This window comes from Diceros bicornis, chromosome 5, assembly GCF_020826845.1.
Source record: "Diceros bicornis minor isolate mBicDic1 chromosome 5, mDicBic1.mat.cur, whole genome shotgun sequence".
NCBI classification, from domain to species: domain Eukaryota; kingdom Metazoa; phylum Chordata; class Mammalia; order Perissodactyla; family Rhinocerotidae; genus Diceros; species Diceros bicornis.
This window is the reverse complement of record NC_080744.1, coordinates 97,406,135-97,432,686: the sequence shown is the minus strand read 5'-3', so window position 1 is coordinate 97,432,686 and position 26,552 is coordinate 97,406,135. Positions and strand designations below refer to the sequence as shown.

General features: G+C 47.3%; 1 protein-coding gene and 2 long non-coding RNA genes across 8 annotated transcripts in view; 1 reads left to right on the top strand and 2 right to left on the bottom strand.

The window, feature by feature from the left end:
- Positions 1–1,337: 1,337 nt before the first annotated feature.
- Positions 1,338–26,552, top strand: part of IL16 (interleukin 16) — a 117,317-nt gene continuing 92,102 nt past the window's right edge. For 4 of the 5 annotated variants that reach the window (XM_058542580.1, XM_058542578.1, XM_058542577.1 and 1 more), the window contains exon 1: positions 24,749–25,613. In XM_058542580.1, coding sequence (XP_058398563.1) covers positions 25,412–25,613 — 202 coding nt within the window. In that variant the 5' untranslated portion in view covers positions 24,749–25,411. Of the gene's footprint in view, positions 1,967–24,748; positions 25,614–26,552 lie in introns of those variants that run through there. The other variant, XM_058542581.1, reaches the window with a different exon arrangement.
- LOC131406520 (uncharacterized) lies at positions 16,175–23,832 on the bottom strand. 2 transcript variants are annotated; one of them, XR_009220163.1, is made up of 3 exons: positions 22,324–23,832; positions 18,679–18,737; positions 16,175–17,034 (listed from the first exon to the last, which is right to left on the bottom strand). It is a non-coding gene; the product is annotated as an uncharacterized LOC131406520 (long non-coding RNA). The 2 variants fall into 2 exon arrangements; XR_009220164.1 differs by having other exon boundaries at positions 16,175–16,962.
- Positions 24,749–26,256, bottom strand: LOC131406519 (uncharacterized). Its single transcript, XR_009220162.1, has 3 exons — positions 25,592–26,256; positions 25,031–25,376; positions 24,749–24,810 (listed from the first exon to the last, which is right to left on the bottom strand). It is a non-coding gene; the product is annotated as an uncharacterized LOC131406519 (long non-coding RNA).

Below are 26,552 nucleotides of genomic sequence, written 5' to 3'. Positions count from 1 at the left end.
ACAATTATAGTCTTTGCTGTCGATTTAACAAAAGCCAATGACTTGACTTAAAAACATTTTTTTAATTAAAAAATGTTCCTATCACTCTGTAGATGGTATAAATCGAAAGCTATTGCTACTCCCTGAATGGTGGGGATAACATGATGGATGATGGAAAGCCCAGTGGATATTGGCAAGCCAATGGACAAAAAAAATCCTTCAATTTTACTTCTTCAAATTTAGTCTTGTTTCGTGTATGTGGATCATACTATATGATCTGCGTTTGTAACCTGATTTATTCACTTAGCAATATAATGTAGATATCTTTCTATGACAATAAATCTTACTTTATTACATTATTTTAATTTCTGCAAAGTAGTCCCTATTTACCTAACCTGTTTCCCGTTGTTGCTGCAGCTGGTACTACTAGAATGCACGGCCACTCTCTGGCTCCTGTGGTGCTGGTGGCACAGCTGTGGCATCCTGCAGTTTCAGGGTCTGGGCAAGGTGGAGCTGGCAGCAGGGAAGCACCAGCTCTGGATCCCAATCCTCATCCTGGGATGAGGATGGCTCTCAGGGAGCTGTTCTGACTCCAGGTGCTGATAGCAGATGTTTTTCTGGCAACCTGCAGCACTGCCTTGAGAAATGATGATTTAACGTGTGTGTGGGGCGGGGGTTGGGGGCACTCGAGGCATCACAGGGCCCTGGAGGGGCTTTGAGCAAAGTGATGATGCCTCGGGAGCCTGCAACTCTTCAGGGCCCTGAGTGGTGGGAGTGACATTGGTCAAGAGGCCAGTGGCCGTCCCAGGAAGATCTGGGGCAGGTGGCAGGTGACAGGTAATTTAGATACTAGACCAGGGTCTGTATCACTTGCTTCCCTGGTGAGTTTTTCTCTCTCTGTCAAACAAAGTAGTCTGATCTCACATTGCTGTGTCCCGAAAACCCTCGCATTCTTCCCCAGTTCTCAGCTCTCTTTGCCCACTTATTGTATATTCTTTTGGTCTTTTTGGTGGAGATTCCAAGGATTTATTTAACCCAGCAATCAAATTGGTCATTTAAAATAATAGCACGTCTTGTCCAAGTCTAAAAATAAAATCCCCTGGCATGAGAAGGCTAGCAGGGAAGTTGGGCAGAGCAGGCTGAAGACAGTTTACAGCCCAGCTACACAGGGCTCGCGGCCACTTCTTCATCCCTCCTTGTCCTGATGTGGGCGGGAGTCAGAGCGCCTTCTGTTGGTCTGGATTAAAGTCAGCCTCCACCTTCCCCGCAGCCCACTGCCCTTCTCGCGACACAGGCTGCATTCACCACGAGCCACTCTGCCGGAGCCCTTTGCAGATTTTATGAAAGGCGTTTTCACTTGGATGAAACAGGCGCTGTGTCTGTGTGTGGTGTGTGTGAAGGAGAAAATGAATCACTCAACTTCGGGCAAGGATTTTAGGTGTTCTGTTTGTCCCTTGCAATTACATAAACACACCAGAACTCATTAACAAGGGAGTTGGGAGGGGGCCGAGGCGACGGCCCGAACAGTGGAGCACATTTTCCATACATTAGACTCAGAAACAGTGGTGTGCAGCCCTCGCACAACGGACTCTGAGTCCAAAGGAAAGTTTGAGGTTTTACATTTCTGTTTGTGGTACAGAAAAAGGCTCATGATCTGAGGGCTTGATTCAGTGAAATAACATTGCCTTTATACACATGTGCTTCGTAAGGAGGGCAGGAGTTGGAAGACCGACCGTTCGGAGACGTTAAAGATTTGCTGGCAGAGGGAAAGGGATTTTTTTTTCTCCCTCCCTGCTGAGGAGAAACAGTTCCAACGAGGAATGACTTGTTGCTTTAACTCATATTCCAGTACTCCTGGCCCCAGAAGCTGCTGTGGATCCCCCACGGCTTCTTGATCCGGCTCGGAGGGACGTTTCACGGCTCTCCCTCGTCCTCGCAGCCCGCGTCATGAGTTTGCAGAAGAGAATCTTCCCTCGCAGGGAGAGTGGTGAGTGGGGCTTCTTCTCAGGGGTTCACGGGGAGGTGGGGGTGGAGGGTTTGACCCTTCTTGACACCCTGCAGGAGGGGTGGAAGCACGGTTTTGGTTATGCTGTGTAGTGTGTGTGTGAGAATGTGTGTGTCTGCACACGGGAGTGTGTGTGTCCGTGCACGTGTGTGGTGCGGCAGGATACAATCCCTGCCTGCCCGCGTTGTCCTAGCGGAGCCGAGCTGAGCTGAGCTCTCACTAGGCTGTCTGCAGAGGGGTGGGGGCAGGGGTGTCGCAGGACCCCCGAGGGATGCACATGAGCCCTGGCCAGGGCCTCTGCGGGTGTTGTCGGCCACACTCAGGGGCAGGGTCCCCATCAGCTCCAGTCCCAGCAGGAAGCAGAACCAGAGTCGGAGCTGCTCGGCTCCTGGGGAGAAAGGAGCGCAGGTCTCTGGAGCAGGGGGCAGATATGAGCAAGGGAGAGGCCCCGGGTACCCTGGCCGGACTCCCTGCCTTGCTGCAGGTACAGCCCAGTAGATCTGATCGTTCCTTATGACATCCTCCTTTTGCCCTGGAAACATAAACAAACAGGCATCAGGGAAAAGGATTTTAACCCCTCTGCCCAACTTTTAAAGTCAACACTGGCAAAACCTCAGCTCTGTTGTAACTTTGGCATAAGAACGTAAACACGTGGTTTTCTTTAAAAGGGAGAACAAGGCAAGTGGAAGGCACATTCTGACTTTTCCAGCTCCAGGAAGGTAGGGAAGATATGGCTAGAACTCTGGTATCCATTTGGTTTGGTTCCATTAAAGGGTCTCTGAACTCTGAAGAAAGGCAGTGGAGTGTAAGGACCAGGAACCGGGGCTGTGCCACCTGGGAGGGAAGCTTGGCTCTGATTTGGGGAAAGGTATTTTACTTCTCTGTGCCTCAGTTTCCTCTTCTGCAAAACAGGGATCATAAACTCCTATGTCACAGGTCTACAGAAGCAATAAGGGAGGTAAAGCCTGTGAACTGGTCTGAGCCGCACACATGTAGCACAGAGCACGTGTCGGCACCCGGACGCAGGCTGCTCCCTGCTGACACGGTAGCCCTCACAGAGCACCCAGGCTTGGGGTGGGAGAAAGAGGGCTCCAGCCTGGGCAGCTGTGGCCCCCTCTCCCGCAGAAAGTGGGCCAAGCATTCAGGAGGTCTCCCTTGGGATGTAGACTACGTGGACGCATTTGCTTACACTAGGGGATCTCTGAGGGCTGGACTTGACCTGGTATATTGTAGGTGCTCACTGTTTGATGAAGGCATCCTATTCACAGGGAGGGCTTGCCACTTCCTGCCTCTGACTGGGTTGGGTTTCCCTGGTAACAGACTCTGAGATGGAGATTTGTGCGTAGAAAGGTCATTGGAGAGTGTCCTCGGGAACAACACCTCTAAGGGGTGAGGGAGCAGAATTAGGCAGAGGGAGAAGTTGGGCTGTGATGCTCTAGTTGACCCCATGGGGTTTGTACCCCTGCAATGACCCATCACTGCGTGCAGGCTGCCCCTGGGGCTGGGGCATAACCTTGGGCAAGGCAGCTGTCTTCAGCTGAAGGTAATTCCGGAGAGAGACTCAGCTATGAGCGGTCACAGGCAACCCTTCTGTCAGCTGTGGAATGAGTGCCTCAGTCCTGGGGCTGGGAACTGATCTGGGTGACAATCCACAGCATCACTCAGTAACGTTGACCGAGAGACGTCTTTTCTCTGAGTTCAGCTGTTGGAAGATTGGGGATTAAATGCATGGACGCCTGTCCAGTTAAATTCTTACCAGCAATGTGACCTTGGATAGGCCCTTTCCATGTCTGAGACTCATCGTCCCATCTAGAAATTGGGTGGAAGGGTGTTGGAGTAGAGACGGCCTCTCAGAACCCTTCCAGCTCTGCCATTTCACACGTGCAGATTCTGAGCTTGTGACGTGGTGGTTGGTGGTGTCCCCATGGAAAGTCAGGCCACATGATCTGCTCCACAGGTGCCTTGATTCCTTCTGCTAGAAATGGAATCAAATGCCTGGGGACTTCCCATGTGACTTGTGACTTGTGACTTCCCATGGCCAGCTGTCAGCAGGGAGGGCCGGGCCTGTGAGAAGCAGAGGGAGGCTCTGCCTAGGGCTGGAGGGTGGGGAGTGGGTTTGCACACCTTATCCCCCCACCCCGACATTTCTCCCAAGGAAAAAGTAAAACCACCAGAGACACTGCCATACATCTCTAATAGTTACCAGCCATATAATGTCGTCCAGGACAAACATGGACGTAGCTGGATTTATTTATTTATTTTTTTAAATTTTTTATTGATGTCATAATAGTTTATAACACTGTGAGATTCCAGTTGTACATTATTATTTGTCAGTCACCATATAAATGTGTCCCTTCACCCCTTGTGCCCACTCCCCAACTTTCTTTCCCCTGGTAACCACCAAACTGTTCTCTCTGTTCGTGTGTTGGTTTATATTCCACATATGAGAGCGGTCATAAAGTGTTTGTGGTTCTCTGTCTGGCTTATTTCACTTAACATAATACCCTCCAGGTCCACCCATGTTGTTGCAAATGGCATGATTTTGTCTTTTTTTTTTTATGGCTGAGGACTATTCCATTGTATATACATACCACATCTTCTTTACCCAATTGTCAGTCGAGGGACACTTGGGTGGCTTCCACGTCTTGGCTATAGTGAATAATTCCGCAATGAACATAGGGGTGCATAAGCCTCTTTGGATTGTTGATTTCAGGTTTGTTGGGTAGATACCCAGTAGTGGGATAGCTGGATCATAAGGTATTTCTATTTTTAATTTTTTGAGGAATCTCCATACTGTTTTCCATAGAGGCTGCACCAGTTTGCAGTCCCGCCCGTAGCTGGATTTATTTTACTGTCCTCCCCAGCCCACTACCAATTTTCTACTTATTTTTCAATCCACAAAGAATGAAGTCACTTTCTCAAACACTTGGAACACATTTTCAACAAATTATTTATTTAGAGCATTCGATGCTCCAGGCACTGTGCTGGGCTCGGAGGATCTAATGGGAGGCATTGGACAAACAGTCACGCACACACAAATATAATGACAAAGAGAGTTAAGAGCTATGGGAGACTCTGATGGGGGAACTGGCCTCTTCTGGTGGGTCGGGGGGGCTTCCCTGAGAAGGTGCTATTTGGGCTGTTTTCTGAAGGGTGTTTGGGAGTTAGTTCCAGGGCAGGGGTGGAGAAGCAAGCTCTAGGTCAAGGGAACAGCACGTCATAGAACAGGGATGAGAAAAGAGAGCTGTCTCAAATCAGACCAGCTTAATCCAGCCCCGTGAGCGTGTTTAGTGCTTCATTCCGTCTGTTGTTCTTGCAGCATCTTTTAAAAAATAATCATGGTGACTTGTTAGCTCAGGGAATAAGCTTTTTGTTGGTGGGGCAAGCCCCTCTCATGACCCCTTTTCTCCCTTGTCTCTGTTCTCCACACCTGGTGGCCAGTCCGCAAGTGTGCATCCTGGAAATCGCTCTGTCATACCAGCATTTCCTTCCCCCTGAGCACCAGCCATGGTGGCCTGGGACTGTCGTGGGCACTGACTCGTTTGATCTTCCCCACAACCCTATGAGGCAAATGCGGTGGTCTTTATTTTACAGAAGAACAAAAAGGAGGCGCGGGGAGTTTATCCAAATAGTGAGTGGCAGGACTGAGGTTTGAACCCAGGCAGGTCCGTTTCACTCTAAAGCCCGTGCTCTCAGCATGCTGTACTGAGGCTGAAAAATGCTAACAGTGTCCTTCCACACGTGCGTGCTGATTCCCATGCTGATGCTTCCACTTGACGTGGGGCTTCTTGGTTCCTACAAAGTAAGCAGAGCTGCCACCTTTATGGCCTCAGAAAACCACGTCAGATGCCTGCACCATAATTCACTTAACCATTCCCCAGGACTCTTCAGCTTGCTTTCAATTATATTTTTCCAAAACATTGTTATAAAAAATGTTCAAACACATAGAAAAGTGTAAAGAATTGTAGTTCACGAGCAGATACCTACTCTCTAGATTCTACAGGTAATATTTTACTGTATTTGCCTTATCATGTGTCCATCCATCTGTCCATCCCTCTATCCATCCATGCACCCATCTTATTTTTTGATACATTTCCAAGTAAGTTTCAGGCATTACTACAGTTCACTTCTAAACACTCCGGCATGTGTATAATTAACTTGAGTTCAGTATTTGTTTACTGTTCCTCTTTTAGGTAAAATTTACATACAGCGAAACGTGCATATCTTAAGTGTACCGTTCAATTAATTTTGAAAAGTAGATACAGGTCTGTAAGACAAACTCTTAGCATGATACAGAACATTACCATCACCCCAGAAAGTTCTCCCATGCCCCCTTCTCAGTTGCTTTCGGTTTTAACTAATAAGCTATAGTGTGTCACTAGATTTAAAGGCCTGGTTTAGTAAAGCACAGAACCTGTTTGTCCTGCCTTGGCCATGGGAGCAGAACCCTTGGTTGGAAAGGCCCCCAGCTCTGCTGGGCGGGCCTCATGGTGGGCTCCAGTGCAGACTTTGGCTGGGGTTCTGGGAGAAGGGAGCAGCACCAAGCAGCAGGTCATTCTGTGCTGAAGGGAAGCCAGATGGAGATAGTGGTGCAGGCTGTCTCTGGGCATGGGGTTATGGTTCAGGCTCTGGGTTCTGACAGTGGGGTCAGGAACAGATCAGGACAGAGAGGTGGAGCAGATGCCCTGTCACAGGAGCTGGACCTCTCGGGTGATGGGAGAATATGTCAGGGCTCTGTATACGCTCGTGTGTTCTGGAGCCATACATGGGACCCCCACGGATCTTGAGTCCGGGTGACGGGTACCAAGCTGTTCCCACTAGGGCTGCCTTTATACTTCCTGCTGCATTCCAGACTGGCCCAGGAACTGGTGGCAGTGAGTGCATTTTTCACTGGGAAGATGAACACAGAAGCAGCCAAAATGGGTTGCAGGCAGTGTAGGGTGGACGTGCTTTCAGCTGTCTGACTTGCTATGAAGGCATGAGACAGAAGCAGAAGGGGTCCAAACGCAGGGACTTCTGGCTCCTGCACCTGCTGTTCTGTCCTTCCCATTGTGGATGGTGGAGGGGTGCTGCGGGCAGAGCGGAGTTGAGGTCAAGGCAGAGCTGATGGCTGTTGACCACTATCGTGTGTCAGGCGGTGAGGGCATTCTTATTCAAGTCTTATAATGCTGCACTTTACAAATGAGAAACCTGAAGCTCAGAGAAGGGAGTGGCTTATCCCAGGTCACACAGTCAGTTAACAGCAGCCTGGGGACAAGAACTCAGGCCTCTGGACTCCTGGACCAGTGCTCTTTCCGTGCACACTGTGCCTCCTGTGCTAGAGTGGCCTGTGGCTAGTTATACTCATTTATCTATTTGTATTATCATACCTGTATCTATGTGTCTGACCACAAAGGGCCCTCTCTCCCTCTTTCCTTCCTGCCTTTTTCTCCTCTTTCTTTTCCTCTTCTCACCCCTTCTTCTGACAGCTATTTAGCATCCACTTTGTGCCAGGGACTGTGTAGGGCTTCAGAGAGAGAGACATAAGACACAGTCCCTGGCATTAAGAAACTCATGGTTACTAGGTAAGACACGGATGAGAGAGATCAGCATGGAGTGCTTGAGGGCGCAGAAGGACAGCTCCTAATTTGCTTGGTAAATTGGGAAGGGGTGTCAAGGTAGACTTCCTGGAGGGGGTGACTCTGAGACAAACCTTGAAAAACCCCTGCCAGTTGGCCAGGAAGCAGGGGGTCTGTGAGTTGGAAAGGGCAGCGAGCGCCGAGGTGCGGGGGTGGGAGAAGGCTCGAAGCAGCCAGAGGAGCTTCAAGCTTGGGGGGACGTGCTTGTGATCTCCGGCAGGGATTTAAAATTTTTACTTGTTGAGTCAGTCATGTCACGACAATAACAAATTAAGAAAAGAAAGTAGGGATTTCTTCATCTTTAAAAATGTTGTTTTCTGATGCGAGGCAGGAAGCGGCATTCCTCAGATAATTGTGTGGGCAGAAAGGCTGCAAGGGGGGACTTGCCGCCTCCACCTCGGCTCACCCCTTGTCAGTCTGAAAACACGTGGGAGGGGGCTGGGCCAAAGTCCGCCTGGCTGGGGGCTCTCTGGTGACCTGGAAGAGACAGAATAGATGAGAGATCAGCCGTTTCCACACTCTTGCAAAAGGGGAGACCCCAAACTGTATGCACCATTCCTGCCAATGTCTCGCTGAATGAAAATATTCCACCCAACCCTACCCTCCCCCCATCCCCCCCCAGGCTGTGTCACTCATTAAAACCTGGCCTTTTCTCGCTGCCATGTGGAGGGGACGCATGCTGTGCAAACCTTCCTAATCTCAGCCTTGGAAAAGCACTGCCAGATCAAGACCCCTCTCTCCCACCGTGGTGTTTAACCCTTTCTAAGCCCATCGCCGGGACTGGGCTGACTGGGGTGGGTAGGGACTTCCAGATTGCTCAACCTGGCGTGGTTTATTTATTCAGCCTTTATTCCAAGAACAAGGGTTGCCTGGACTTTGCTGTCAGATAGCCTTGGGCTCAAATCCTGGCTCTGTGCCTTGGGAAAGTCGGTTGATGGCCCCTGCTTCCTCTTTCTCCTTCCTCCCTCAGGAACAGAGGGATAACTCCTGGCACCAGCGCTGCAGGTTAGCTGTGGAGTACAGCGAGCGGCCAGCACCTGCTGCCCTGGGAATGGAAGTGGTTGTGACAATTATCCATCACTCAGGGCGCTGCATCTCCAAGTGTTTTCCTCCCTCCTATCACTGTGGGTTAAACCAAAAGACCCTGCTTGTCCAATCCAAAGGGTTACCAAAGCTCTCGGAAATGAACTCTCTTCCCTTGGAGAGAACATTCTTGCTGTTTCCTAATCTGTGGCCTTCAGGAACCGGAGAGAGAGTGTGAATATGTTTTTTAAGTTCCATTTAAATCTGAGCCTAATCACATAAATTAGATTAAGAAAATGGAAGAGCTCTTTATAAACTCTGATACAAACAAATGCAGAAGCTCATTACATGGCATTAGTCACTTATCTATTCATTCAGTTTTGGGTTGATTCATCCAGTAAATGTTTACGGAGCCCTTATGGGCCAGGGAGGTCCTGGAGCTGGAGATCCTGCAGTGCACAAGGCTGACAGATTCCTTCCTGGGGTGCTGCCACACCTGATGCCGCAGACAGACGGTACACAAGAACCCGAATAGACGAACAAGACACCTTTGGATGGTGACAAGGTCTATGAAGAAAGAAAAAAGGGGGATGTAGTAGGGAGTGCCTGGGGGCTGGTTTAGATTGAGTGGACAAGAAAGGCCACATTTAGGGTATCGAGGCAGTAAGGAGCCAGCCATATGAAGTTCTGGAAGTGGAACCTTCCTGGAAGAGGGAACAGCTTGGACAAAGCCTCAGGGTGACATGGGCTTGGCTTGATCAAGAAACGGAAGACAAACAGGAGTGGGATCAATCTTCTGGGACATGCTAAGGAGTTTGGATTTTATTTTGAAAAAGGAGTGCAGTCTTGGGAGTGATGAATAAGTGGGGCACTGGGCATCTTTAGGGGAGTGACACACTTTCTGCATGATAGTGTAACAGAGGATACATGACATCATGCGCTTGTCAAAGTCCGTAGAATGGTATAACACAGAGTGAACCCTAATGTCAACTATGGACTTCCATTAATAATAATGTCTCAATATTGCTTTACCAATTATAAGAATGTACCACACTAATACAAGATGTTAATAATAGGAGAAACTGTGTGGAGTATATGGGAGCTCACTATACTTTCTGTACGGTTTTCTCTAAACTTAAAACTGCTCTAAAAATTAAAGCTTTAAAATATTTTTTGGGCCGGCCCTGTGGCTTAGTGGTTAAGTGCGCGCACTCCACTACTGGCAGCCCAGGTTCGGATCCCGGGTGCGCACCAACACACCGCTAGTCCGGCCATGCTGAGGCGGCGTCCCACATACAGCAACTAGAAGGATGTGCAACTATGACATACAGCTATCTGTTGGGGCTTATGGGGGGAAAAGGAAAAAAACAAGGAGGACTGGCAATAGATGTTAGCTCAGGGCTGATCTTCCCCACAAAAAAAAAATTTTTTTTTTTAATTTAAAAAAGCAATGCAAAGTCCTTGGAGGGTTTTATGTAGGTGAATGTCATGGTCCATTTTACATTTTTAAAAAACCTACCTGGTTATTGGTGGAAATGGCTTATCAGGCCCAAGAAGGAGCCAGAAGCCCAGTCAGCTGATAAGTATAGTAATCAGACAAGAGGCAATGGTGGTTGAGTTAAGATGACAGTGAGGATGGAGAGAAGTGGGTGGATTAGGGATGTCTTCTGGGGGTAGAGCCGACAGGAATTGTTGACAAATTGAGTGGAATGTTGAGGGTCAGAGAGAGGAAGAAATCAAGATTAATAAAAGCCAATACTCATCGAGGGCTTATTCTGGAAGGCACTTTTCTAAGACCTCTACAAGAGTTACTACGTTTAGTCCTATGGCCTCCCTGTGAGATAGGTCCTAGGGCAATAACTATCCCAGAGACGAGTAAGCCAATCCACAGAGATGTGCCTCAGCGCCTGCCCATGAGTATGATGTGGCCAGGGACAGACCTGTGACATGAATCCAGGAATTCTGGCTCCAGAGCCCGTGTTCTTAACTCCTTGATACTGGGGTTTTCGGCTTGTGCAATTGAGTGGATTATGGTGACAACTACCAAAATATGGAAGCCTGGGGTGGGATATATTTCACTGGGGAAATCAAGAGTACCATTCGATGGTGTTAATTTTGAAATATCTGTTAGACCCCAGGTGGAGACATTAAGCATGTGGTAGGAGGAGAGTTTAGAACTCAGAGGAAAGTCCAAGGCTGGAGATGTGCATGGGAGTTGTTCGCATGTGGGTGGCATATGCACCGAGGACTGGCTCCAGTGGCTTGTCCTAATTGTGTAGTATATCAGTGATGGAATGTTATTTTGAAAGGATACAAGCCCAGGATGGATGAAGTAAAAGAAGGGAAGGCCAGAGGGAGAGCAATGTGGTCTATATGCAAGTTAGCTAGAATGTTCCTACAAAGTGAGGACTTTGGTTTGAATCCACATGTTGTTGTGGGTCAAGGGAGAAGGGAAGGGCCCTGGAGGAGGAGTCAGGAGACCAACAAGTCCTAACTTGGAGACCACGGGTATGGCCATGTAACTTGACCTTGGGCATGGCCATGAGGCCATGTAACCGGGCCTCAGTGTCTGCACCCATAGACAAGGGCATACAATTAAATTGTAAAGTCCTGGCTTCAACTCTCTCTGATTGTAAGTTGAAAGTGTTAAATAGGTAGAGAATTTGTTATCATTATATTATGGTGTTACATTTCTAGTTGAAACTGTTAGATTATATTCTGCATCATAACAATACAGTTCTCATGTCCCAAAGTTCACAGCATAAAGAATTCCTGAGAATTTTTAAATAACACTGGATTGTTCCTTGCTTAGACCTCTGATCAGCCCTGTCAGATTATTGAATTATTGTTCGCGTATTGTGGAGGAGGAAACTGAGGTTCGGAAAGGGAAAGAGACTCGGCCAAGTTCACAGAGCTGGCTGGTGCCAAGCTGGGATCTCAACCTTGCTCTGACTCCACACCCTGCCTTCTTTATTTTGCTATCTGATCAGAATAGGAGGTGATCCTGTTGTCGTATTTTAGAAAGAAAACACTTTTCCTTTTCCTTTCTGAATATTTTGACTTGCTACAGCAAAGATGAATTTCTTTTGTAATTAAAAAAACCAAAGGGGAAAAGACATCAGAAGAAAATATAGACATATAGTTTTTAAAAATAAATTAAAATGTCACCATATCAATAGATCTCTTGGTATAAACCCAGACGATGCTGGCTCTCCAGGGGGACATGTGGGAAAGGCACCTGGTCACCCAGCACAAGTCCTGGTGGGACATGCAGGTGTGTCCCGTCACTTTATGCCGTGGTTTTCAGCGTCGTCCATGCATTATAATTTAGGTCATTGGTTATGAAACTTTAGCAAGCATCAGAATCACTTGTTAAGCAGATTTCTGGGCTCCATGGGCTGGAAGGACCAGCAAGGCGAGCTGCCTTCCCCCTGGAATGTCCACCTCTACCCAGACCTCGAGGACAGTGTCCCCCGGGAGTGTGGCCAAAGGGTGTGAGGCACACAGACAGGGTCTAAGGTGCCGCTCTGCCACCGCGGCTGTGTGCTCTAGAAAGGCCAGCTGCTTTTCTCTGAGTGCTAGTCGCTCTACCTGTAAAATGAGTATAAAAACAGGACCTACTTCATGGAGTTGACGGGAGGATAAAGGAAATAAAGTGCTCATTCGAGTCTCTAACACATGGAAAGCTGCCCACACGTGGCAGCCGCTCTGTATATAACTGAAAATGGAGGTGTGTGCGTGTGTGTGTCTGCACACACATCTGCAGGTACACAGGGGAGATCACACGGAGGTGAATTTTGATTGGTTTTCCTGCTAAGGAAAAATTAAAATAATGAGGAGAGGAGCGTGTGGTTGTTTCTAAGAGCCGTCTCCGTAGAGCCGTTGGCAGGTGCTTCCTCTTCCTCCCTTCATTCCCTCGATAACGCTCTGTGGGAGGAGGTTTTAATTCCATTCGGCAGATGACTCATCTGCTAAAGCTGAGACTTGACCGAGGCTGGCTGAGCTCGGCGTGCCACTCGGCGCCCCAGTTCCAACCCAGGAGGTGCTCTCCAGCTGCGTCTTCCTCGCTTTCCTCAGGCACACGCGGCACTGGTCTATGGAGAGTGTTGGTGGCCATGGGAAGACTCTCGTTTTCTGGAGGTGGTCTGGAGGGCGCAGGTGTAATACAGATCCCACCCCGAGATGCAAACTGCCCTGTGTCAGTGAGGGTCTGGGTAGAGTCTCAGCTACAGTTTGGAATAAATTCACCTTCTGAGAGTGAGCGAGAATGATCATCTGATGATAGAGGGAGAGGCAGGAATCTGATGCAGGGACTAGTGACAAGGGAAGGCTCAGGCCTGGTGTAGGAGAGAGGCTGTGGGGTCCTTGCAGGCCTCAGGATCTGGGGAGGGCAAGGCTGGCCTCCACAGGCCTGGGGTGCCTCCCTCAGCCTTTCTGCCAGGGTGACACAGCCTTGGGGACTGAGGCCTGGGCCCGAGCCCCAGCTGTGCCACGCCGCGCCGCGCCCAGGGAGTGGAGCGAGGCTGTGGATGTGAGCAGAGCAAGCGGAGCTGACTGAGGCCCACGCTGCCCGCGCTTGAGAAGTTTTCCACCACCCTCCAGACCCAGCCCTGCAATGTGGAGCTGTCCCACACACCCACTGACAAAGGAGCTTTGTATCCAACGTGCTCCCCTTGTGACCAAGCCTGCAGCCCCCAGCAGTGGCCAGACCTCCGCTGCCTTGCACGGAATTCCGAGGGCTTCCTACGGGGTTGCACCTACACCCTCATTAAAGCCCCCCAGGAAGCCCTGAAACATTTGGTGGTGAGCTTCGGAAAACAGCCCGTTCTTTAGAGGAGAGGGCCACACAGAAGTCCCAGCTCGGCACATACAAACGGCTCACAGAGGCTGTGCTGGGGACAGATGTGTGGGATGCTCTTTAGGGGGCAGCTGGGTTAAATGTCACCCTTAGATTAGGCTCTCCAAGGGGACATGCGGGGGAAAAGCACCCTGGTCACGTGGCGATGATCCTGCTAGGACAAACAGAAGCGCCTTGTCCCTTTATGCTGTGGTTCTCAACATGCTCTGTTTAAGTCAGGGCAGTGGTTCTCAAAGTAGAGCTTGCACCAGAATCACCTAGGGGCTTTCAGAAATGCAGAGTGCCAGGCCCGCTCTCAGAGCTTCTGATCCGGGAAGACTGAGGAGCAGCCTGAGAATCTGACTTTCTAGCAGACGGTGCTGTTGATGCTGGTTTGGGGACCAGACTTTGAAAACCACTGAGTTGCATAAACTCCTGAGAGCCAGTTTGTCCTTGGAGGGACAGCCTGGCATGGAGGTCAATGCGATGCCGATGTGAAAGACGTGGGGCTGTGGCATCAGAGGCGTCCTGAGTAAACTCCTGGCTTGAGAACTTATAGCTGTGACCTTGGGGGAGTCGCTGGGCTTTGCTGAGCTGGTGATGGGCTATGACCCAAGGTCACCAGGCCTGGTGCATAATCGGTGCTCGATGAACTTTTGTGCAGAGACTTCTTCAGCTGTCAAGTGGAGTGATAACATTCACTGGACTGATGGCAGGGTTGTGTCAGCTGACGTTTGTGTAGAGCTCCTAGCTGTGTGCCAGGCACGTTATAGGCACTGAGTGATGTTTGTCACCTTCCTGCCCTCCTAGCCACTCCCGGGTGTCCAAGGAAGGCAGGGGCAGACGGGGCCGGCACAAGGAGCCTCACTGGGGTTCTGGGTTCTGGGCTGGGCTGGCCTCCTGGGTGTTCTCTGCTAACCCAGCAGATGGGGGACTTGCTTCTGAGGCTGAGCTTCCCGGCACTGGCAGCCGCCTTCTGGACCGAGCCCGTTCCCAGGGAGCAGTCAGATGGCTCAGGTCGGGGGTCTTTGCACACACCCGAGCCAGACTGGACACATTTGCCCCAAGTCACCTGTCCAGAGCAGATGGTGGAGGCAGTGTCTGACTCACAGCACCCCAGCCATCGGCGCCTGGGATCTGACTTGGAGACCAGCCTCTGTGTGGGAAAGGAGCGTCCATTTCTCACTCCTTGCCGACTCTGCCCCAGGCCTGGGCTCCAGGCTGTCCTGGGATACCTGGGCCTTGATCCCTGCTGAGCAGTTGGAGAGAGAAATGCAGGAGGTGGCAGCCGCAGGGGCTGTGAGCAGGGAGGCAGGTGGGCTCAGGTGAGTGACGGTCCCTCCAACCAGGTGGCTGTTAACTGAGGCAGGAGGCTGGCCTCCTTGACCTGCATGGGGCAGGGTCTTGGTTGCTGGAACTTAATTTCATATTTGGAAGCTGTGCTGGGGTCAGAGCAGGAGCAGAAGCCAGAATCACCTGGAGAGGAATCCTGTGCCACCGTGTCGCACAGTGAGGTGAGGAGGAAGTGGCTTCGGGAGGTTGGGGTGGGGACAGGGCTGTCACTCCTCCTTGCTCTGCGTATCGGAGCTTCTGGTTCTGGGGTTTCCGACTTGTCAGCCGAGGCCTCATCCTTGGGACTGAGGATGTGGAAGGAGGTGGAAGGAGGTGGAAGAAGGGAAGGGAGAGGGAGGGAGAGCAGGCACCCAGAGGAGGCCTTCCTGCTGCCCACCAGGCTCTTCCTCTCCCCGGTGGGCACAGCACACGGGCAGCTCCGATGCTGGTCATGGGAAGAGTGTTCCCGTCAGTCACTCTGTTCGCTTCAGACAAGGGTCCCGTGACTAACTCCTGAGCTGGTTTGGTCCTAGAGTTGGTGTTCTTTGGGTTGATAAACGTGTTTGCTTTCTGCTGTCAGAGAGGGCGGTAACCCAGCAGATTCCTCCAATTCCGTTGGATTATAATTCCCTACAGCAGTTGTTTTCTAGTTCTTTTTATCCATGGAAACCTTTTTAGAATTGAAATCTTTCCTGAAAACCCGTATGTCAACAGTTAGGAGCAGAATTATTCTGGCAGAAGGCAGACCAGGAAGTTGAGACCCGCCCTCTTGCCAACCTCCTCCCCACCCCTGTCTGGGCCCAGCTTTGGCCCCCGGGGTTTGGAGGTGAAGGGGGGAGGGTGCACTTTGAAATGAAATCCACCCCTCAGCAGGACAGGGTCTTTGTTCCTTAAGGGGCTCCTTGGTCTCCATGATTGCTCAGCAGCCTAAACTGGCAATGCAGCCTCCTTCCTCCCTGCTCACCCTCCCAGGCTCTGGTGCCACCCAGAGATGTGCTCCGATCTGAATACAGAAAGGCCTTTTACGGCTTTTTGCCTTTGCACATACTCTTCTCTCTCCTTGAAATGCTTTCCCATGACACGTCTGCCTTTCCTTCTCCACATGGAAAACCCCCCTTCAGCTGATAAGCCTCAGCTCATAGGCTAATTCCTTGATGAGGCCATCCAGAAAGTCACATCAGACCGTGGCACTTGATCAAGCCTTTGTTATTAAACTTTACACGCTAGGAATGTTATCTATTGACATATCTATCTTCTCCAACAGGCTGTAAAAGACCACATCTTCATCCTTTACATCATCAGTGCCTGACACGCAATGAATCTCAGAAAATATTTGCTGTATAAATAAATGAACAATGTAAACAACAACAACAATAGCAACTATCGTAATAGTACCTTATATTTGTATGGCCTATTTGGGCTTGCAACATGTTTTCACATATAAGATGCTTTTGATACTAAGACACAAATTAGTGTGAATAGCAACACACTCATTTAAGTGGGAAGAAAAACATCCAGTGAGGCAAAATAAACAAAGAGTTCTAAAAGCCTGGAGTCTGGTTAGGAAGTCAGTGTGAAATTAGGAATTTACTTCAAGTTCTTCTTTTGGATTCTGATTGAAATAAGGACAAATCTATATTGGTCTTGTGAGCTAGGCGAGGTTGCCCAGTGCATGGAAGAAACGTTGAAGGGTCTGCTTGAAAAAGCACAGAGCAGGCGGGTGCTGAGGACAGCCTGTGGAGGAGCAGGCCACCTGGGTGGGAGGGCAGAGCCCACTGGGGGCTGCTGTGCTTGTCACATTGGAGATGCTGGAGGAGAGGGTGCCCATGGGCGGGAGCAGCCTGTAGGGCTGGCAGTGCCTCTGTGAGTGACCCAGGTGCTGGGGACCATCCAGAGCAGGGATTTCCATGAGTCTTGCTTCTGGCTGAGACTTGACATGGATGTGGTATGCACAGCTGAGCTAGAAATGCTCCTAAAGTGGACAGCTACAGCAGCTAGGACATGGCTGTCCTGCCAGGCCCACCTGAGGCTGCCACTGCAGACATGCTCTTCCAGAGATCCAGAAGCTCTCCTCACTGCTGGGACGGCTGGGGCTGGTGCACCTTCCCTGCTGCTCAGAGCAGCTCCCATCTGGCAGAGGAAGCTCGAGTAAACCTAGGCTCTTTCCTCTGCGTATGAAAGATGAGAACAGGGAACTTTGGAATCCATCCCAGCTCTCAAGTCTGGAGAAGCATAGGTCTCTGAGTAAGGATGAGCAAATGCAGCAAAATCAATATACACATGGAAAGATTCAGTGGCTCAGAAGGAGCCTAAGTGAGGAATCAAAGCAAATACTCCCATATGAAATTCCCGTAAGAAATCAGAGAAAACTTTAGAATAGTGGTTTTCAAACATGGCCCATTAGTGGATTGAAAATCACTTTAGTAGGTTGAGACCAACATTTTCTTTTAAAAAAGAAAAAAAGAATAGCGTATATCGGAATGCATCAGGTTCTTAGCAAAATCATATTTTATATTTTTTGTCATGTTTTTTATTATACCATAGTAAGAGTATTATTTCATGAAACTTTTGTTTCAGTTATATATGTATTATATATTTATGTATATATTTATAAATGTTTATATACATATCTTTCTTATATGTGTTTGTGTGGTATGTATTATGATGTAAAATGTAAATTCTTACTGTAAGTCAAGATTTACAAAGTTTCAAAAACAGTGTTATAGAACATAGGGGAGGATTTGGAATGGTGGGAATGTGTAAGGAGAGCATTTTAAGCCCAAAATATTCCTGATTTTCTCCTTCAACAAGATGGCCTTCTCCCCATCCTCTGAGGCAGAGATCCCAGACCTAAGTCAGCTGTGAGTCGATCTCTCTTCCTGTTCTGCCCTTTTATTCAATGGAGGAGGAGACCTTGAGCGGTGGTAACGTGGTGAGGGTGGGGAGCGTGGGCAGGCCCTCTGGCCTCCGGAGCCTTCCCTCCTCTCCTTCCTCTCCACACCCTCCAAGGGTGCTCGTAGCCAATTCCAGCCCTGGAGCAGTTGCTGATGGAGGTAGGAGACCTGTTGCATTTACTAAAGCAATATCTGGGCTATGTGCTTCCCCTGTGTTGAGTGTCAAGAGTGGGTAACAAAAATGTGTGTGTGTCTGTGTGGTGAGAGAAAGAGAGAAATAAAAATAATCTTGAAAGAGATGATATATAATCTCTCCCCAAAACCAAAACCCAAAATAACCATTTGTACACACACACACACACACACACACACACTCATACATGCACACAGTGACAGCAGTTGGACCACAAAGTCTGAAAAGTTCTTTCAGGCCAAAGGCTCTGTGCGGTTTGTAGCTGTGATTTTGCATTTCTTTGCCTCTCCTCTCAGTCCTACCTAGAGATCGCTGGAGGCAGTGTAATGCCCCTGACCTCAGCTCCCCAGGAAGGGAGCTAGCTAACCTAACACCGGGGTGTTTTGAGCATCTTTTTTGAACCGGCTCTTCTAGCGAGCGGGTCATACTTCGAGTTTGTTTGTTTTAGATTTGTTATTGTTTTTATCTTTTTTTCTTTTTTCATTTTCAGGTTGTAATTAAATGATGTATGCAAATTTATTACTGATTTATGATAGTGCCACTTTGTATTTTAATTTCTACTGTTAAGTTTTGCTTTTGATACAAATGTTATGATTAGTAAAATTTATAGTGACCAGTTTTCATCCATCATCCAGCCTATTGTTCAGAGATAATCACTGATAACAGTTTGGTGAGTATCTTTTCTGATTTTTTCTGTCTCCAAACATACACACACACACACACGCACACACACACACACACACACACTGCCCTGCAACATTTTTTTCACTTTGTCTAGGTAGCACAAAAAGATTTACCTTATTCTCATCCATGCCTGCACAGTAGTCCATGTATCTTCATGGTCACTCAAAATATACTGCAAATAAGCATGGACAACTCAATAGATTTGTCCAGAGATGGGGTTACATGTGAACTATTTCTTCCCCATAAGGGATAGCCCAGGCAAAGTTATCATGCAGAGTCTATAAAAGGTCTGGTTGTACTTTATACATTTTATCTGGCCAGGGAACGTCTTTATACATCAAATGCAGGCATCCTTAGTCATTTAACACGTATTTATGGAGCGGTTGATAAGAAGCATCCACTGAGCCAGGCCTGGCGGTTCAGCTCTGAACACGGTAGACAAGCCCCTGCCCTCCGGGAGGTTCAGACCAAGGCTGAACAAGCCACTGCAGTGGAGCCACGCCATGCCGGTGGGAGAACGGGCTTTCAGAGCACGCAGAGGGCACCTGAGACAACAGTGGGGTCTGGGTGGAGGTGTGGTTTTATTTCAAAGAAGTGTTATCTAAAAATGAGATCTAAAGCATGATGAAAATTTAGCATAATCAAAGGTTTTAGAGAGCTTGCAGGGCATTGGGGACCGCCTGTGCCAAGGCCTGGGGGCCAGAGAAAGCATGGGACAGTCAGGAGACTAAGGAGTTCAGCAGAGCAGGATGAGTTCTGGAAGGGAGCAGAGCAAGAGGCCGGAGAAGGTGGTTGGGGCAGATGGTGGTGAGGAAAGAGGTGACCTTTGGGCCACAAAACAAGACAAACTTAGTTAAGTCTCAATCATTGTTCTTAAGAGGATTTTGAAATAATACAAAGGATAAAAATAATCTTGAAAGAGGTGATACTTGATGTCCCCCAAACAACCGTTTGCTCTGAACTGTGAGACTGAGAGGTTGGGATCAGAAGGAAGTGAGAGCGTTCCCAGAACCTCGCCTTGAGACAGGGTCATCCTTGGAGTGGGTGAAGAGGAAAAATGTAGGCTCAAACATCACTTTCAGATTTCTTTATGGAGCCACCAGGAATATAGAAACAGGACGTATAGTCTCCAGTTCATCAGGCAAGACAAGAAAGGGAGAATAACTTGACTGGAAAGCAAGAAAAGGAGGCAATGAGGAGCCGATTAAGAAAGCAAAGCAAAGCACGTCAGAAGAAAGACGTATCTATTAGGATGCAAGATATCAGGTTATATAGTAAATATGTTTAAGATAGCTATAGTATAAGATATAAGATTATATATTTAAAAAAGGAAGACTCCTAGATTCAGCTTAAAAAAGAGAAACATAAAAACCTAAAGAAACAAACTCTCCCTCACAATTCAATTACCTCCCACTTGCAAGAGATGCAATTAAAGCTAAATCGCATAAAGTTAAAAATAAAGGGATGGGGAAATGTGCAAATGCAGATTAAAAGAGAGTGAGGTGGCAGTGCTAGTTCTGTCAGACAAAATAAAAATGGAGGCAACCATCAAATAGATCAAGAAGTACTTTTACAAAATGATAAAAAGAAGAATACACAAGGGAGACATGAAAATCAGAAAACTTTATGCACCCAAGAAAGGCATTAAAATATGTAAAACAAAAAATTTTGGAAATATATTACAGAATACGGTGCCAGATTTCAATGCACATTACTTTAAGCTTTTTCGGATTAATTAGACAAAATATAAATAAAGAGTTTGAGGTTTTGAATTCTAGGGCTTGCAAGATTGAATATATATTTTTATATATGTATTTTAATATCACACCAGAATATATACATTTTTGAAACTCCAAACAGAGAATAAACATTCTTTCCAAATGTGCACAGAATATTTAAAACGCTTAGTCACATCACATACTGGCTTACAAAGTAAACCTCAATAAATTCCAAAAAATAAAGTGTCTAGTCATATCCTGTGGCCACAATGCAATTAAACTGGAATTTTCTAATAAAAAAAATCACAAGATCAAAAAGGCTAAATCTTGGAAATTCAACCACATGTCATTAACAATAACAGCAGTCTTTTAAAGAACTGAGTTTAAATTGGAAATCAAAACTGCAATTGCAAACCACTTGTAAAATAACAACAATTAGAACATCACATTTCAAAATTCATGGATTGTGGCCAAAGGGATACTCAGAGGAGAATGTCTAGCTTTAAATCATAATGATGATGATGACAACGGTGGCAATTATAACCACCCCATACACTGTGCTAAGGGATTTACATCTAGTATTTCAATTTATTATCACAAAGTTGCTATGAGGTGGCTACTAGGATCATCCCCATTTTACAGATAACAAAACTGAGTCACGGAGAGGTTAAGCAGATTTTCAAGGTCAGACGCTTAGTGAATACTTGGACTGGGATTTGAACCCAGGTCTTGTGGGCTCTAAAGCCAGAGCAGGTAACCACTGTATGATAAGCTGGCATTGCTAAAACAAAAAGAATGGATATAAGGGAAGTAAATATTAAAGTCTAGAAGACAGAAAAAAGAACAAAACAAATATAAGAAAAGCAGGAAGGGAAAGTAATAGAACTCAAGCAGAAATAACTACATTGCAAAGCAAACCAAAAGGAGGAGTTTCCCCTAATTCTAAGAATGAGTCCTTTGAAAGGACCAATAGGACAGATCCCTTCCAGCCAGGGTAAATCAAAGCAAAAAGGCAGGGGTCCAGCAGAAATGCAGCCTGGTTATGAGAGAGAATGCATGTGCCGTGTAGAGTTTCACAGAAAAATTTTAAAATTGCGAGTCTATGATGGGCAGCTCTATACTAACAAATTTGAAAATGAAAGGGTCCTTTTATGACAGTGTAAGTCATCAAAATTAAGAAAGGAAAAGATTTTTAAAAATTGAATAGACCAATAACCAAGGAAGCAATGGAAAGTCTCAAAGAACCTCCTCAAAAGTGATGCCAGGACCAGAAGATTTTATAGAAAAATTATTTCAAGCTTTTATGGACTAGCTGTATTTTAAACTATTAAATTATTTCAGAGAGTAGGAAGAGGTGTTTGGCCTCCCGATTCTTTTTACAGTGCCAGCATAACCTAACACAGCACAAAACGAAGGACAGACCATTTCTATTTGTGAATAGAGATACAGAAATCCTAAACAAAATATTAGCAAACCAAATCCAGTTCTTTGTTAAAAGAAGTGCACACTGTGACCTAATGAGACTTAAAAAAGGACAACAAAATATCGGTGGCTCAGTCTTAAGAAAGCCATTGATATGTTTCTTCGTGTTGAGAAATCAGAAGAGGAAGGATACCCACACTGCCAGGAGCTAGGAGAGCCTTCGAGAAACAACATCCACTCTGGGCGAAAACTTTTCCCAAATTACAATTAGTGGAATAGTTCCTTAATATGATAAAAAATAATTTTATCTCGATATACCAGTCAAGATCCTCCTTGCCAGAAAACGTGAGAGGAATTTCCAGTGATGTCTAGGAAAAGACATGGAACACCTCTATTGCAGCTATTATTTACTAATGTCCTGGAAACTTTAGTCAGAAAAATTAGAAACTAAAATGAAATAAGTGGTATCAATATTTTTAAATGAAGCAAGTTTATTAACATTCAGAGATCACACAATTGGAAACTCAAGAGAAGCTCTTGAGTAGTTACTAGAATTAATCAGCGAGATCTGTAAGCTTGCTAGTTTTGAAATAAATAGGCAAAAATGTCATAACTTACTTGTATATCAGCAATAACCAACTAGAGGATATATTTTACAAATGGTTCCATTCAAAATAGAAAAAGTGCTGTGAAATATGTAATTAGAGATATTTAGAGCCTATATGAAGAAGAATATAAAATTTGATTGAAGGTCTGAAAAGAAAATTTAAACAAATATAAAAACAAAACAACCATTAAAAAATGTTCCCAGGTGGGAAGACTTTCTCCCCAAATTCATCTGTAAATCTAAGGCAATCTCAATAAAAATTTCAACCAGATATTTTAGAATCTAAGAAAATTATTATACAGTTAATCAGAACTACTAACTGACAAAAATTATCCATAAATTTCAATTGTGTTCCTTGAAATAGAAAACCTTTATTTTTCTGGTTATAATTGTGATACACAATTGTTGTAATAAGAAATCAGGTGTAGGAAATTACAAAGTAGAAAGGAAAAGTTCCTTATAAATACCAGCCCCCAGCACCTTACTGCACCTTCCAAAAAAAAAAATCATTACCAGTTTCATGTTTATTCATACAAGTACACTTTTATAAATAAAACTACTCTATACAACTATTTTGTGGCATTTCTTAGCTTTACAGTATATTGTGGACTTCTTTCCATATCCATGTATGTAGATCTATTTTATTCTTGTTATTGGCTGCAGAACGTTCCATTGTGTGAATGTACCATAATATATTTAATAAATCTCCCATTGAGGTACATTTGGGTTGTTTAAACTCTTACTTTTTTATTATTATTTATTTATTTTTCCCCCCCAAAGCCCCAGTAGATAGTTGTATATCATAGCTGCACATCCTTCTAGTTGCTGTATGTGGGACACGGCCTCAGCATGGCCAGAGAAGCGGTACGTCTATGTGCGCCCGGGATCCGAACCCGGGCCGCCGGCAGTGGAGCGCACACACTTAACCGCTAAGCCACGGGGCCGGCCCAAAACTCTTACTTTTTTGAGTCATGCTGTGTGCCAGGCAATGAGCTCAGTCCCTCTGCACAATTGTTTTCTCTAGTCCTCGCAGTGGTGAGCACGGTCATCTCCACTCGAAGCCTTTGCTTGTGTGGCAGCTCTACCATACACACTAGGGTGGGTCGCCCCGAGTCTAAGTCCTGAGCCAGGGCATTTGTGCTCCTGCTGGTCACTCCTCCCCACTGTCGACAACGCTGCGTGGACATCCGTGTGTAGCTTTGTGCCGCTGACCACTTATTTCAATCCACAGTGTTGGAGGAAGAGGAAGAATCTCCCTCTGCCCTTTCCCTTAAGGTTCTTATGGCTGGCCAAATAATCAACAAGACAGGTTAGCAGGAGAAAATAATACCAAGTTTAATAACATGTATACATGGGAGAAAGCAGGAACACTGCGTTTCTCAACACAATAGCAGAAATTCTCGTCTTAAATACCATGTTCAGCCAATGACAAAGGAGGATGTTGGGGGTGGGGGGAGTCAGTTACAGGAGATTACCACTAAAGCACAGTAAACAAGAGTAAGGTTATTATGCAGATTTAAGGCCTCACTTTCCACTTTGATAAGTTTCTAGAAATGAGGTCATCCCCCCTCTTCCCAATACAGAGAGGAAGATACCTTTACAAGTGGAGACTTCCCTTATAAATGTAAAAGTTTGTCTGGCAACTCCTCGCAGGGCCATCCAGAGAATGTGGCCAGAGAGACAGAACTTCCGATAAGATGGGCTTGTTGGTGCCTTTCCTATTGTAACATCTATTTTACATTATATTACAGCCATTAGATAGAAGATCTGTTCCAGGAAGGAGTTACTATGTCAAATTCTTTAGGCAGGTAGTGGGGGAGGTCAAATGTCCTCAGAGAAAACAACCAAGGTAAAGAAACAGATTCCAAGGTGGCCAAATCTTGATCTCCCGCACCGTCGTGGGGGCGATGCATGCTGAGGAAAGACGCCTGTCCTGCTTCCTCCTTTCTCGGGGGCAGTGGTCTTGTAGAGGGGGTCCTGATGGCCCCGCTGGAGGCTGCGCATCGATGGATTAGGATCGCCTTCCAGGCCACTGCAAGTGCAGGGCCCGCGGAGGGGCCCGTCTCAGGGTCCTGCGCATGCCTTTAGTTTTTCCCTCAGCAGGCTGCAGAGTGTCTTTCCTGATGGCTCCGACTGGTGCTCTCTCCTTGTCACTCTGACGTCAGCTGGCTCCCTGGACTCCTGCAGTCTGGGTCTTGGAGGGGATGTTTTCCCAGGTGCGTTAGTAGGGTTCTCCAGAGAAACAGAGCCAAGAGGATATATGGAGATACACAGAAGGAGATTTATGGTGAGGGACTGGCTCCTGTGATTGTGGAGGCTGAGAAAATCCCCAAACCTGCCCTCTGCAAGCTGTAGGCCCAGGAGAGCCAGGGGTGCAGTTCCGGTCCAGGCCCCAAGGCCTGCGAACCAGGGGTCAACGGTGTATATCCCTGTCTGAGTCCACAGGCCCAAGAACCAGGAGCACCAGTGTCCGAGGGCGGGAGGAGACGATGTCCCAGCTGCAGGAGAGAGAGAGAATTTGCCCTTCCTGTGCCTTTCTGTTCTATTCCGGCCCTCCACGGACTGGACGATGCCCACTCATACTGGGGAGGGCGGATCATCTTTACTCAGTCTACTGATCCAAATGCTAATCTCTTCTGGAAACATCCCCTCAGACACACCCAGAAAATTTACCAGTTATCTGGGTAACCCTCCGCCCCCTCGACACGTAAAATTTACCTTCACATCTGGGAACATTCCACCTTATGTTGGTGCAGGGAAGGTCAGCTGGCAGGGACGTGTGAGGTGCTCATCTACCATTCATTCATTCATTCAGGGACCAGGCAAACGCCCCTACTCTGTGCCAAGCCCCAGTGAGGCTCATAATGAGTGAGGTGTGGTCTCTCCGCCCCAGGAGGTCCCAGTGTAGAGGAAGAAAGATGACAGGTATAAGACTGACTTCAACACTACCTGCTCCCTTTGCCAGCTGGGAAACAGGCCCGGAGGCCGTGCCATTCCTCTAGTCCTGTCTCCAGTGCATACAGACATGCATACGACCAGTCCCGGCTGCAGATCCCACAAAATGCTATTAAAGAGACTCTCTTAGAAAGAGAAGGAACCATGCATTTTCTCTTTTCCTTTCTTTTCTCTCAGTCACTCCCCAGTTCAAGACAAAAAATAGCCCAGGGCAGGAGTGACCAAACGTTAAGACTTCCCTTTGATCTAGGACCCTGTCAGAGAACTCAGAAACGGGAAACACATTGTATCAATCAGTGTCCCTCTCTCCATAGGGTTACTTACCCTCTCAAAGTTCTCCAGGGAGGTAAGTGTATTTTATCCAGAGGGAAATAGGGTGGCCTTTCCTCCAGTAGGTTAGTTCTGTCCAGCATGGTGACAGACCCATATAGTTCCCCCTCAAGTGCTTGCTGAATGAAATGAATGAAAAGGCAGGGAGGGAGGAAGGAGGGAGAAAAGAGGGAAGGAAGGAGGGAGGGACGGAGGCAGGGAGAGAAGGAAGGAAGGTGCGAGGGAGGGAGAGAGAGAAGGAGGGAAGGAAGGAGGGAGGGAGGGAGTACTTATGGATCCTGCTCCCCAGCACACAGTCTGGAAGTTTTTCAAACTCCTTTAAAGGGAAGGAACTATCTATTTCTCTGCAATTCAGCCGCATCTTTTGGCTCGGCAGTTTCTATATAGATGACAGCTCAGCCGCGGTGGGTCTGAACACTGGCTGAGAGCTGTGATGATGATGAGCTCTCATCTCTCTTTGAGGCACAGTCCCTCCTGTGTGTGAGAGGAGACCCCTTCCCACCCCAACACTCTGAGGAAGATAGAACTGAAGAGCAAACAGCATCATGGTTTGGGGAAAAGGCCTCTTGGGAGTAGGAGAGCAGTTTCCAGGGAGAAGCAGATCCTTTGGATGTTCTGCTGGGAAGTGAGAGCAGCTGATCCCATGTTGGAAACCTCTGCCTGCTTCCCCGGGAAGCCTCCAGAAGAGACACACAGGGCTGTCTCGTGGAGGATGCACTGAAGGCAGAGAAAATCTGCAAAGAGTTTGGCACAAGTGCGTAGAGCCTGGGGCAAAGTCAGAGAGAGCTCATTAGTTCCAACCCTTTGAAGGAAGATGGAGCTGGGGAGTGGCACAGGCTGGCCCCCAGGCTCCTCGGACATTGATTCCCTCAGGGGGCAAGAGCTGGTTCCACTGTCCTGAGCACAATTACCGAAGCTAAGCTGAGCCATCTGACCCCGGCTGTTTTCAATTATT